Genomic DNA, 14,588 nt, shown 5'->3' on the forward strand with positions numbered 1-14,588 from the left:
TCCATGCACACATCACCATATATAGCAAATCATCGGTACATGTGAGCTTAAATTGAGTCAGCCGTTTTTTAATTCTCCTCCTTTGGTTCTAAGTTGAAAATTATTTCCTACAGTCTGATGGCCTTAGGACTCAACATCAGGGTCAATACAGTTAGACTCGGCACTTAGTCTGGGTTCCTAATTAAGGAAGTTATAAAGGTGAAACACAGACTGCATGCTGGAGCTGTTTCTCTCAACACAGAACAATCATAATAAGACTCAGGGTAGCTCTGGTAGTGGTGGTTTCAACAACAGTGGGAGCAGGGGTCACGGTAGGGTATGGAGAGTGGTGACAGTAGTGCCATTCATCCGACATCCATCCAACAGTGTTTGTTATGTGCCAGTGTTAGGCACTAAAGATGCACAAGTGAACAAGATAGACACAGTCCCTGTCCTAGAGTCCAATAGGGAGTCAGACTTTAAACAATCCATTACAATTGTGAAGGGTTTTGCAAAGTATGTGTGAAAGCATCAGACAGGGACCCCTTACATACCAGGGGCTAAGAGTATCAAGGAAAACTTCTCCAGAGAAGTAACATTTAAGCTAAGGCTGGAAGACTGATGAAGAGTTAGAAGGAGGTAGAAAGAGAACAGTATTCCATGAAGAAAGTTTGACATAAAAAAAACGAAAGAATATGGCAAGGTTAGAGAAGACAGCTGTGGCCGAAGTTTCAGAAAGTGAGGAGGTGAATGACATAAAGAATGAAGTTGAAAAAAAAAAAAAAGAATGAAGTTGGAGACTTCAGGAAGCACAGGCCAGATCACACAGGGCCTTTTAAACCAGGATAAGGATTCAAACTCCATCCTAAGATTATAAACAGGAAATAGCCTGCTCAGATTTGTTTTTAAAAGATTACTTGGTTAAAGGCATGAACTGTAAAGTATGTTAATTATATCTCAGTGATGCTGTTGAAAAAATCACTTGGGCTGCAGTGTACAGAGTGGATTGGAAAGGCACAGTGTACCCAAGAAAACCATGGGAGAGCTATTGCAGTGGTAAGTGATGATGGTAGCTTGGACTAGAGAAGATGTGGACAAGTAAATGAATTAGATTAAGGGAGGGGGGAATCAACAGAATCTGGTGACTAACTAGATATATAGGGGCTGATGGAGAGAAAGTGTCAAGCCAGGGTTAGCCCTACCTTCAGTGGCATTCACTAAAATAGCCATTTTCAGAGATGAAGCAGGTTTGGAGAAAGGATGATGAGTTCAGCTGTAGGCACACTGAGTCTGAGGGGCCAGTGAGGTATCTGTATCAAGCCATCAGTAGCAGTTGGATTTATAAGTGTGGTGTTCTTAAGAGATTTACACTGGGCATAGAGTGTGGGAGTCATCAAAGGATCAATTAATTGAAGTCATGGAAATGGATGTGATGACTTGAAAGTGTAGGAGATTCTACAAAATGAGAAGAGGGCCTAGGCTGAAGCCCTGAGGAACTCCAATGGAGGGGACTAGGAAAGAATTGCCAGAAAATTAGGAGGAAAATGAGGAAAGAACAATGTCATAGTGACCAAAAGGTATTTCAAGAAGCAGGACGTGGTCAACTAGTCAAATGTTGCTGAAAGATCAAGCAGATGAGTCCTGAATAGTGTCCAATGGCTATATCCACTTGAAGTCATCAGTGATTTTAGCAAAAGCCATCAGTAAAGTGGTAGGGGCAGAATCCAGATTAGAGCATGTTGAGACATGAGTAATAAGTGGAAAATGGAGAAGAACGTTTAAACAGCTTGGCTGTGAAGAGAAGGTGACTGTAGGTAGAAGAGGGACTTTTTAAGAGATGAGACTGTACAGTATTTAAATAATGATGATAAAGATCCAGTGGGGTGGGGGGAGTTGAGTATACAAACAGGATGAAGGATAACCAGTAGTGGGATAAGGATAATTTCAAGATACTTGAGAAGACAGGAAGGGGTGGAATTCAAAGCACAGATGGAGGGATTGACTTGAGAGAAGACACTTTATTTGTAACAAGAGGGAAGATAGAATGGAGGCTGACTCATGTGGGTATTACACATATGGTATTGAGATATCGAAGAAATTCCTGGATCCTGGCTTTGATGTTCTCTGACAAGAAAGGGAAATAGGGGTGGAGTGGGCATGGTGGGTGGGGGAAGTGGCTGGATCAAAAGGCAGGTGAAGGCAGCTTTGGCCCCACTGTAATCCCATAAACTCCCTCCTTAGCCTTTCTACCCCAGTCTTCATCAACCATCATTGATGTGGACAATCTCATTCTCCCTATCTTTTATGCAAAGTTCCTTTTTTTAAAAAAACTGACCTAAAACATGCAATGTATGTACTAGACACCACTTCAAATCAGGTACCTAGCCCTCTCTCTTAGCCAGATTACTGCTTTACTACAGAGAAACATGGGGTCAGATTTGAGAAGAGTGGTCATTGATGTTAAGGGGAAAGAAAACATGATTTTCCCAGCACAGCTCAGGAGAGATCCACAGCACCAGAGGCACAGACCAGAAAGGTACCCAGAAGCAGGAGTGCTTAGGAAAAGGAAGTTAGGAGGCTTTTATCTCAGGTGTGCACTTATTAACATGGGTGGGGGGAGAGGAAAAACCTACCCCTCTTCCTACTCACCTCCAGCAGAGGAGTTCTAAGGGAGATAGCTTCTTTTTCTTTTTTTTAACGTTTATTCATTTTTGAGGACAGAGCACAAGCAGGGGAGAGGCAGAGAGAGAGACAGAGGCAGAGACACTGAATCTGAAGCGGGTTCCAGGCTCCAAGCTGTCAGCACAGAGCCCGATGTAGGGCTTGAACTCATGAACCACGAGATCATGACCTAAGCCAAGGTCAGACACTTAACCAACTGAGCCACCCAGGCGCCCTTAAGGGAGACAGCTTCTTAAGAAGGGGCAAAGGGGACCCTTTGCTTTCTGAACTAAATTCAGATTTTTCTCAGATCTGGCATACCTTCTTTCCATATAAATGCTAGCAAATAGTCAAGACTAATTTAATAATGATTTTGTAATCCCCATGAAATAACATCAGAGTGATGATCATTGATGGATGCTAAAACCATTGGGTGGAAGTTTGTTGGGGACAGAATATTCAGAGTCTTAAAGTATCACCCCACAGATAACTTATTACATATGAGTGAAAAACACAACTTTATAATGAAGAGAATTAGCAGACAGTGCCTTCACCAGGTGATCAAATTTAGCCTCACCAATGTGACTCCCCACGTTATGTAATGAGAATATAACATAATAGGGGCGCCTGGGTGGCTCAGTCGGTTGAGCGTCCGACTTCGGCTCAGGTCATGATCTCACAGTCTGTGAGTTCGAGCCCCACATCGGGCTCTGTGCTGACGGCTCAGAGCCTGGAGCCTGTTTCGGATTCTGTGTCTCCCTCTCTCTCTGTCCCTTCCCCGCTCATGCTCTGTCTCTCTCTGTCTCAAAAACAAATAAAAAACATTAAGAAAAAAAAATTTTTTTTAAAGAATATAACATAATATACATGCTAGTCTTGCCAAAGAGGTTTAACCTGAATCAAATCTAATCATGAGGAAGAAATCAAATAAATCCAGCATGTGGGGCACATTGACAAGGCCTGGACTTTAAATGTAATGTCATGAAAAACAAAAAAGGAGAGAAGAGAGGTTTGTTCTACATTAAAATAGACTAAAAAGACAAAACCAACCAAATGCAATAAGCCTTGATTGAATCTGAGAAAATCAATAGCAATAAAAGACATTCTTAAGGCAACTTGAGAAATTTGAATGTAGATTACACATAGATGATATTATTGAGTTAATATCAGTTTTCTTAGGTGTGATAATGGGATCATGGTAATGTAGGAACATGTTCTTAGTGCATGCATGCTGAAGAATTTAGGGGCAAAATGTCATAATATCTGCAGCTTTCAAGTGCTTGAGAGAGAGAAAAGCCATTAACAATTGGTAAATCTAGGTGGAGGGTAAAAAAAAAAAGATTTTAAAATACTCAATGCAGTCTATTTCTTCATCAAACATTTTTTTTTTTTTGCCATGACCTTGGGTAGCTTTATGCTTGTAAGCATAAACTGTGCTTCTTAATGTGCTAAATTAAATTAGACTGAAATCTTTAAAAGCATCATAGCAAGAAAATTGCTCTGCAAAGCTTTTTAGACATAAAAGAACTTCTAATTTGTGTAGGAGTATAAGTGAAGATATGGTAAAGTGGGAGAGAGAGCCACAAAATAATAAAAAGAACACTTTCCTAGGAGTCAGAAGACCTTTGAGTCCAGCACTTAACCACAGGAGATGTTAGATTCTCTGTCAGCAAAGTGGGGCTAATGGTATTGCCTTCATCATCTTGCTGTAGGTACAGGAGAAACAGAATGTGAAAAGGCTTTATCAACTAGAAAGGAGTATACAAGTGAAGTGATTTTTATTATCATGCCATGCTGATGTCCTATTAGCAGTGGTTCCAGAACTGTATTATACCTAACAAGCAACTGGAAAGCTTGTTATAAGTGTAGATCTACAGGGGCACCTGAGTGGCTCAGTCAGGTAAGTGTCCGACTCTTGATCTGGGCTCGGGCCATGATTTCACCTTATGGTTCATGGGTTTGAGCCCTGAGCTGGGCTCTGGGCTAACAGCACAGAGCCTGCTTGGGATTTTGTCTCTCCCTCTCTCTGAGCCCCCCCTTCCTAAATAAGTGAATAAACTTAAAAAAAAAAAAAAGTATAGGGGCATCTGGGTGGCTCAGTTGAGCGGCCGACTTCAGCTCGGGTTATGATCTCACAGTTTGTGAGTTTGAGCCCCATGTCAGGCTCTGTGCTGACAGTTTAGAGCCTGGAGCCTATTTGGGATTCTGGGTCTCCCTCTCTCTGCCTCTCCCCTGCTTGCGCTCTGTCTCTCTCTCAAAAATAAATAAACATTAAAAAAATTTATTTAAAAAAAAAAAAGTGTGGTTTTCCAGTCCGGCCTTCAGGGATTCTGATTCAGGAGGTCTGGGTTGGGCCCAGAATTTGCTTTGTGAAAGCACCCTCACTTTCTCTGGTGAGAGGGATCTGAAAACCACACTTCACTGCCGTGGAGTTTACCGTGATCTAAAATCCTTGGACTCAATGTTTGGTTCGTGGATCAGCAACATCACCAGCACCTTGGGAGCTTGTTAGGAATGCAAAATCTGGCTCCACCCCAGATTTACTGGACCAGAATCTGCAATTTCAACAAGATGCTCAGGTGACTCCCATGCACACTAATGTTTGAGAAACACTAATCTACATGGCAAAACTGATCGGTGACCTCTCTTCTTCGTCTTGGTCCTGATTCTCCGCTTGTTGTCAGACAGAATTGAGCTACTAGCTTTGCTGTTGCTGACACCCTTAACCTCATTTAGCTCTTCTTTCGGCTTCTCTTTGTTTCTGGCTCCTCAGTGGTGGAAGATATTCGATAAACATAACCAAAGTTGCTTATCTTCTCACATGCTGTAAACGGACAATCAAAGCAAACTGAGTTGGTACCTAAATCTAGTTAAGCTATTTACCAGGTATGTGATTTTTGTTTCTTATAGTGACATAAAATTTACCATTTTAACAATTTTTTAAGCATACAGTTCAGATATGTGATACTGAACAAGTCACTTAACCTCTCTAATCTTCCATTTCATTATCTTTAAAATATAGGTGATATTACCTACTCCTGCAGAGTATTTTAAGCATTAAACGAGATTTAAACAAAGAATTAAATGATACACATACATGCCTAGAACCCACAGAAGATGTTCAATAAATGCTAACTCCCTTCCTTTCATTCTAAGTAGATTTCAGACAGTGCTGATTTTACAACAGATGTCATCTACTGAAACCAACTGATAAGAATTTCAAAGCATATATAAAAATGTACATATTATTGCCTTAGAACAGGGCAATTTGTAAAATAAAACTATTCTATAATCTATAGCATTGGCCAGTTTGAAATAGCTAAAGGAAAGAGTACCCAATTGCATTTTGTTGGGAAAATTACATTTTTGGGAAGCAGCAACCCTTTTGTGCCCATTATATAGAAGTTCTTGCACTGACTGTACTTAGATTGCTTTAGAAACAATTCAAGTACAGTCATTATCCTAACATCAATAACTTTTACAAGTGGAGCTTTCAACCTTGGGGCTGATCCACTTGGATGCAGTATTTGAATTCCATTTATGTGCACATAATCTTTTAAAGAGATACTAAATTGAAAACTTGGGTTTCATGCAGTAAATTGAAAAGATTAGTTTACCTTGAGAATGAGACTAATTAGAACAGGGGAAGGGAATTTAGAGATTCTCTCCTCCAACAGCCTTATTTTACAAATAAGGAAATTAATATCAAGAAAGACCTAGTAACTTGCCCTCACTCACATGATGAGTTACTAGCAAACCTGGGACCAGAGCCCAGGTTCCAGGAGTGTGTCCTGGTGTCACTTGACTTTGAAGAATGGGTGACACTTCAGCAGCATAGGTGATGGGAAGGGGTTATGGAGAGGCCGACAGCACTCCCGGTAGAAGGATCAATGGAAGTAATTTCACAGAGCCAGGCTCTGAAATGGAGAGACTGATGAATGTACTCAGGAAGTGTCAGAGTGGGGAGGCTGGAAGGAGAGATTAAGATGAAGTTTTGTGACGTTAGAAGAAAGTCCTGGATTCTCTTGTAACACAGAATATCAGAAGAGAGTTTTAGGGACTCTTTTTTATAGTTTATATGGCTCTTCCATATTTGTAGTCTCATTATAGCAATCTTGGGAAATAGATATTATACAGATGATGGTCTAATATTCAGAAGGTCATGTTCTTTGCAAAACTAAGATTTGAACTAGGGCTCTGAATAGCAAGGCGGTGTATTATGATCCTTTTTTTGTCTGTTTGCTTGTCTTTGTTTTTTGTTTTTAAGTAATCTCTGCACTCAACGTGGGACTCAAACTCACAACCCTGAGATCAAGAGTCGCATGCTTTACTGACTAAGCCAGCCAGGTGCCCCATGTGTATTATGATTCTTAAAAGCATAAGCTCCAGAGCCAGGCCACTTGGGTTTAAATCTGTCTGGCCCCATTTAGAAGCCATATAAACTTGAGAGAAAAAAATGGCTAAAACTTAGTGTTTATTATGTGCCAGGCTCTGTTCTAAATGCATAGAACTAAATACGTATTACTCATTTAATCCAACATCCCTATTATCTATTATCATTACTACTTTAAAAGCTCTCCTCCAGGAGAAAGAGGAGTGAAAGAAGTAAGGAAGGAGTGCCTCAGTAGAAGATGAAAAACAGGGAAGCATTTCCTCTTAGATTCTCTGTTCTTTATTATATGGTCTCAAGTCTGGTATTCCACTGGTTCCCTTCCCACTTGTGATACTGTGGTAGATTAAATTATTGTTCAAAATATTCACCTCTTCACTTCACCTTCTTAGGAGGACTCTACTTCCCTCTGCTTGACTTTGCGCCCAGCCATATGACTTGCTCTGGCCAAGGAAATATTAGCAGATTTAACACCAAAATTTGAAATAAAAATGCTTCTACAGTTGGGCTTGTCCTCTTGTACTTCTGCTATCACACTGAGAAGAGCTTCCCCTGAATAGCTTCTGCCCTGCTACTCCCTAGACTTCTCAGTGGTTAAGTGTGAAGTAACCACCCTCCAATCCTACAAAAGATCTAATACTAGCCCATCCAAAGACACTCTTCGAGATTCAAGTATAAGAGGGGCGCCTGGGTGGCTCAGTTGGTTGAATGTCCGGCTTCAGTTCAGGTCATGATCTTGGGGTTCATGGGTTCGAGCCTCACCTCAGGCTCTGTACTGACAGCTCAGAGCCTGGAGCCTGCTTCAGATTCTGTGTCTCCCTTTCTCTCTGCCCTTCCCCTGCTCATGCTGTCTCTCTCAAAAATAAATAAATGTTAAAAAAAATTAAGAGTGCCTGGGTAGCTTGGTGACTCTTGATTTCAGTTCAGGACATGCTCTCACGATTCGTGAGTTCGAACCCCATGTCATTGGTGTTCTCTCTCTCCCTCTCTGCCCCTTTTCCACACGAGTGCTTGTGCTTTCTTTCTCTTTCTCAAAATAAAGAAACTTAAACAAACAAACAAACAAAATACTCAAGGATAAGAATCTAGATCCGTATGTATTTCACCAGCAGAGCAACAACCACTGAGCTTCCTTCTTGGTTACTCTGGAAGCTGAACCAGAAGAATGGGACAAAACCTGACACCTTCTACTTCTACTGACTTCTGCTACTTACAGTACTTTCTCTATTAACAAGCATTCTTTTTATCAAAAGTAACCTATCTCTTAAGTAACAGGGTTTGGAATCTCCCTCCCACCTCAATAAACCCACAAAAAGAAAACTCAGAACAGAACCCAATTAAATCTCTTGGCACTCACCAGGAGAAGGAAGCCCATATTTATGGATGGAGAACCTCCCGCCCTGAGCCCTTTACTAAAGGTACAGGTTAATCTTACACACACATGCGCGTGCGCGCACGCGCGCGCGCACACACACACACACACACACACACACACACACAGTGGCAGTGCTGTCAAGGCATCTTGCAAGCAGAACTAGAGCTTCTGATCCTCTCATTCAGAAGTAGTGGATCACCATTCTGTCCATTCCAATGAGTGGCAACAGTGAGGGAACCCTCACACAGAATCTGGGTATCTGGATAATGTAGGAATATAAGTTTTCCACCTAATGATGATAAACTGCACTGTTGGGGTAACAGTCAGCTTGCAATCCTGACAGTTACAGTGGGTTATGGAGGTTCAATACGTATGTTCTTTAAAAAATTTACTTAAATCACCCTTCTATAAATTGAACCTCATTCTAAATGCACCAAAGGGCTGTTTTAGGAAATGTCATGTTGAAATTTTTCACAAAGAAAATAATCTCACTCTTGTAACTTTATGTAAGTTTTCTACACTGGGTGTTCCTGAACCATAGTGCACCTGGGTACTTCCCCTATAAAGGAGTTTCTCTACAGGAGGGCATCCATTCCACAATGACAACAATAATGTTAAAATGCTTTACATCACTCTTTATTTCAAAAGTGCTTTACTAACATAGACTAATCTTCACAACATTTAAGGGAGGTAGATAAGTATTACACCACTTTCACAGATGGAGAAACGGAGGCAAAGATTAGTAAATTGTGTTGAAGGGCATAATATATGGCACGATTAGGAAAATAATTTGTTGCAGTCACGGATCACTGGTGATCTTGCCCCATGACTTCTGAGTCCCACCAACACAAAAGTAGCAGATGCAGCATGGAAGCAGGTTGTCCTCAGTTTGGCTAGTCTAAGGCTACGCTTCTCCTTGTTGACACCAGATGTTGAATGTGCTGCCCTTTGGCCAGTATTTCCCTCACACACATTCTCACATGACTCCACCTCTAAAACAGGGGAGAGTAGGAGCTATGGTGGGTACAGGAGGAGGGGCTGGAGGAACAGGGCTGGGAAGGTGGAAGACAGAAAACACGAACTGGTATCAAGCAAGGGCGAGGAAGAACAGGAGGAGCCGTGGGAGGCAGCCCAACGAAGAAAGCCAGAGCAGAAAAGAAGTGTCACTCCATGTGAAAAGCTCAGACATCCAGAAATGCTATTAAAAGGGTAATTCTTCACAATGACATTACAGAGCCATTCCTCGTGGCTTTGCCAAATATAATTATCAGGTCCTTCTGACATTCCCAGGAGGCAGAGCCATTCCTCTCCCCTGGTCCAAACCAAGTGCTGATGTAATTGACCTGACACTGCAGAGGCTGTTGACAACTCAAATGCACTCTCCCACCATGCTGCCTCTTCTTCTAGTCTCTTTCTTCCAACAACAACAACTACAAAACAACAACAACAAAGTCAATGCCTTTCAAGATTCTCTCTGCAAAATTCCTAAAACGTTCCCTAAAACTTTGATGAGTAGGGTAGAATTCCATGTTTGACTTTTATAAAGGGGCTGTAATAGGCATACATGGGCATGAACAGCCCCTCTCGGCCAATGGCCCTTTATACAACGTGGGACACTAAAGAAAGGACCTTTTCTGATCTTTCTAGGGCAAAGCCATTGTAAGTGATGGTGACATGCACCACCACCTGCACTGGAGGTACTGGTGGCTGAGGCAGCACCAAATGAGGGGGCTGACGAAGACCCTGGGCTAACGTGTCATCGGAGGGACAGGTGGAAGAAGAAGTCAGAGCAAAGAGAGGCCAGCCACGGCAGAGATGGGTAGAGGTGCTCCCTCCCATCCCATGTTCGAGGCTGCATGGAGGCAACAATGTTAGTTCATCTCTCGGCACCTCCTAGGTTGGGTCAGAGCCAGAAATGCATCCTTTCTTCATTTCAATCGGCAGCATGGTTCTTTCTGGCACATAGCTTTAACACCTCACCCCTCCTCTCCAACAAGAGCAATCAACTGCCAAGCCTGACTGATTCCACCTCTGCAGTGCCCTTCACATTGGTCTCCCTGTCTGACGATAGCCTCCTCTAGATCCTATCATCTCATCCTGACCAGGGCAAGACCCTCCTACCTCATCTCCTGCACTCCAGTCTTCCCTAAACTCAGTTGCACCTTCTCATCTTCCTCCTGGAGCACAGCGTTCATGCTGCTGCCCAATTTGGAAATTCACCATGTTCTCACTGCCTCCCAATTATGTGTCTCATCATCTTGAATCTTCAACAGATTGCATCTGTTGCATCTAGCAAAGGTTCTCTTCTTTCTGAACCTCCACCTGTCCAAATGCCAACTCTAAAGACTCAGCTCAGATACCACCTCTCCCAAGAGGTCTTCCTTCCCGGAGGAGGTGGCATTTCCTCAGAGCTACAAATGCACTTGAAGACATGCACTAATGGAGTACATGACAACTGCGTGTAAGTCTTACCTCCCCGACTGGGTGTGTCCACGATTTGGCAGGGTGGGGGATGGTGAACTGTCTTAAAATTTGTCTATTCCCTACAGCACCTACCAAGAATTGGTCATTGCATATCCACCTCAGTAAGGAACTGCTCAATGGTGAAATGAACATATACCTGCCCATGAATGAAGACACCAAAGTACACTGCAGGTGTGATCTGACTCTCAGGATAAAACAAATCCATGATATAACTTTGAGGGACGGGATAGGGGCAGGCAGGTGGGACTATCTGTTTTGGAGTCGAGAGACCTAGGACTGAAGTTCTGCTTTGCCATCTACCAGCCACTGGTCTGGTACCAGATGATTCTTCTCTGAGCATCATTTCCTGACTTCTGCATGACCTCACAGGATTAAGGATCAAATGAGACATAACTGTGAACTCTACACCACTGGTTCTCAATCCCAGTGATGTATCATAACCTCCAATAAACCTTCTGAAAAATGTAGAGGACAAGGCCCCAACCCAAGTCAACTGAACCAGAATACTCTGGGATTGGGACCAGGTGGGACTAATTATTTATAAAATACTATTTTTATGCATAGCCAAGGTTGAAAACTACCGTTATAAACTCATAAATACCGTTAACAGTAGAGCACGGTACTTTAGGCTTCGGTTTAATTATCCTTTATTTGGTTAGGAATTCATTCTGTTTTTATAATTTCATTATGTGTGTGAGCATGTTTTGTGTTGTTCTGCATTGCTGTTTGTGTGCTTCAGTGATAAATTCTGAGAGAGGATAATGTCCAGCACACTGCTATACACAAAGTGTACCTAACCCAATTTGGGAGAGTCTGGGGAGGATAAGTAAAAACTTCACAAAGTCCTCTAAAAAACCTTGCTACGCGGAAGTGTGGGGACCAGACAAGCAGAACTGGCAAAACTGGGGAGCTTGTAAGAAATGCAAAATCTCAGGCCCCACTCCAGAAGCTGCATATTAACAAGATTTCCAGATGGATCAGTAGGTGAAACAAAGGGAAACTTCACTCTGTTCACATCTGTGTTGAGGGCCTGCCATTCCCTGCCCTAATCCTGAGCGGGTAGGAGGGCATGGAGAATGTCAAGTTCTGTCTTCCATAAACCATTTAAGCTTGGGACGTTACCTAGATGTGTCTTCTCTAAAGGGTCCATTTTGTAAGCATGAAATTAAGAATACAAATCCTTACAAAAGGATCCTTTCTTTCAAATCTAGTCTTTATAGCTTTCCTTCAAATAACCAGTGCTTCTAAGATATTTAAAATAAGATCAGAGTATAAATTGATATCCATTTAAGTTTTATGTAGTGCGTAAATTAAATAACAAGTATATGTTTATCTTACTCAACTTACAGTCCCCAGGACCCAAATTCAAAACTTAGGAAGGCAGGAAGCTGAGCCAAAGCAGTAATCAATTGTTCCCTAATGACCCATACCTTCTGGACAATTCGGATGTTAGCAGTACCCATTCAAGACTATGCAGACCACACCACAGTCAAGGAGTTGCAGAAGATTCTAAACATTATCTAAACCAATGCCTTACTTTATTACAGGCACTGATTAAAAGGAGGTACCCCAGGTCACACAGCACTTTGAGGCAGAGCCAAGATCAGAATTCAGGCCGTGGCTTCTCACCCTACACCCCCCTACATAGCCTCTGCCACACATACTTTTCTTTCCCCAGCACGTGGCCTTGAAATTTCATGCTCAGAAATTGCTGACCTGCCTTGACACGTGTCACTTTTCTTGTTCCAGCTACTGCTGTGCCCAACATCCCAGAACTGGTTTTAACACTAGGCTACAGGAGAAGCTATCTCACAACTAAATCAAAATATCCATTTACCAATCCATAGTTCCAAATATGCTGGTAACGGGTTCTTAAAAAGCCAATGCTAACCGTGTGATGCAAACTCCACAGCATTACTAATAGCTAGCACCATGAGCATGGTGAGGGAAGGGCCTTTCCCTAGGTGGCTGATGATTAAAAACAGGGCACCCATTAACTCAGTAGCACAAAGTTGGGAGGAAACTACAGAGGGAAAGCAAAAATGAGCACAGTGGGGTTGGCAGCACCTTTAAAAAACATACACAGTGTGACTATAAAACTGCAAGTCTTATCTTTTAATAAAACAAACATGATAGGTTATAGAAATCTAAATGAACATTTGTCCCTCAAAGCAGTTACATCCTTAGTTCCAACAGAGCTACTGCTTTTGGAGCCATTATTTGGAACCCCTCTTTGGGGAAAGGCCTTCAAAGGCAGTGCATGAGCCACATGAGAAAATATCCTTCCAAATGTTGGGTGTTTAAAATCAGAAAAGCCACTCAAAGAATGACACTGGGGGTGGGGGGAAGGAAAAAGGCTCTCATGGAGGTTTCCCTAAAGACCTCCAGCGAGTTCTGAGCAATAGCATCACCCCTGGAGAAACATGTGGCCTCCAGGGACTTTCAGCCACTTTCAACGGGAACGCGTTCACTTGGATAGAAAAGTTCCGCTATTAAAAAAAAAAAAAAATCAGCCACACTCCTTTATAGTCACACTTGCCTCTGATTAAAAAAATACAACAACAACACTCACACGTGGTTCTTGTATGAATTCTAATTAAGAGACATTACATTCAGAATCATAGCACTCATAGTGATAGTTTTCAGGAGACTGGATCAGCTTCTTTGCCACTGAAGGGGTACATGGGGTGCAGCAGTTTACCTGAATGTATTCTTAAATACGTGACTACTACCGCTCTAATTTTCCTAGTTGTAGCTCTGTTACAAGTTACTGACCGCAAGTTCATGTTCCAGGCTTTCTTTGCCGACACAGATTGGTTACAAGGGAGCCGCCCCCACAGTCTTAGGGTGAATTGGGAAAGGGCCGGTTAAATGAGGAGACAGGCCACTCCTTGGTGAAAGTTTGTAGCTTCCTTTCCCAATACATCTTCTTTTTATTGAGAACTTCCATTTTTATCCTGTGTTCCTCCTCTGCCATCTCACACTCCCGCTCTATCTGCTGGATTTTGGCCACATGCACCTCATTCATCTGTATCAGCTGCAGCTGTAAGATGGACATTTGTTGATGGTGTTCTTCCTCATGCATCTTTTTTAAAGCACCTTCCTGAGAGGTTTTGCTCCTGTAGTGTTTATTGGCTGTTATTCTGACAGCTGAACACGAGGGTTCAGGTTGAGAGGTCCCCTCACACACAGGAAAATGTATGAACTCTTTCTCATCATCGCACAGTTCTCTATTTGAAACAGCAAATGATTCTGAAAAACAGTAGCAGAAAACATACGTTCAAAGATTTTACAGGCAGAGAGTGTATCAATCCTATTCCAAATGACAGGTCCCCCATCACAGGATGTAGCGGAAACAGTGTCTGCTTTGGCCTGCTTTGTCTATGGGTACTCTTGCCACACCTGACTTTTCAAAACCCACAAGTCAAAACCAGTGTTCCCTCCAGAAGCAATGATAAAGGGTTTCGTCATGTGGTTTCTAGAACTGTGAACTATAGGAACAGTGGTCCGAGACTGTGCTTATCAAGAACTGTTGACCTAAATTCTAAACCGAAGTGTGCACAACTCCGAATAAGCAGAACACCATGGTACGAGCGCAATGGTGGGTTTTCAGATTAAGTTCTCCGTCAGTTTGACCTCCCTGTCTCAGTTTCTCATCCGGCCGTGAACACTTTCCCTAGTCCTTGACAATCCTTCCTG

General features: G+C 42.3%; 1 protein-coding gene across 6 annotated transcripts in view; it reads right to left on the reverse strand.

The window, feature by feature from the left end:
• Positions 1-9,019: 9,019 nt before the first annotated feature.
• The window catches only part of MSANTD3 (Myb/SANT DNA binding domain containing 3), a 28,779-nt gene continuing 23,210 nt past the window's right edge, over positions 9,020-14,588 (reverse strand). For all 6 annotated transcript variants that reach the window (XM_058694754.1, XM_058694755.1, XM_058694753.1 and 3 more), the window contains one exon: positions 9,020-14,141. In XM_058694754.1, the coding sequence (XP_058550737.1) occupies positions 13,732-14,141 (410 nt within the window). In that variant the 3' untranslated portion in view covers positions 9,020-13,731. The remainder of the gene's footprint in view (positions 14,142-14,588) is intronic.

The sequence above is a fragment of the Neofelis nebulosa genome, chromosome 12 (assembly GCF_028018385.1).
Source record: "Neofelis nebulosa isolate mNeoNeb1 chromosome 12, mNeoNeb1.pri, whole genome shotgun sequence".
Taxonomy (NCBI): domain Eukaryota; kingdom Metazoa; phylum Chordata; class Mammalia; order Carnivora; family Felidae; genus Neofelis; species Neofelis nebulosa.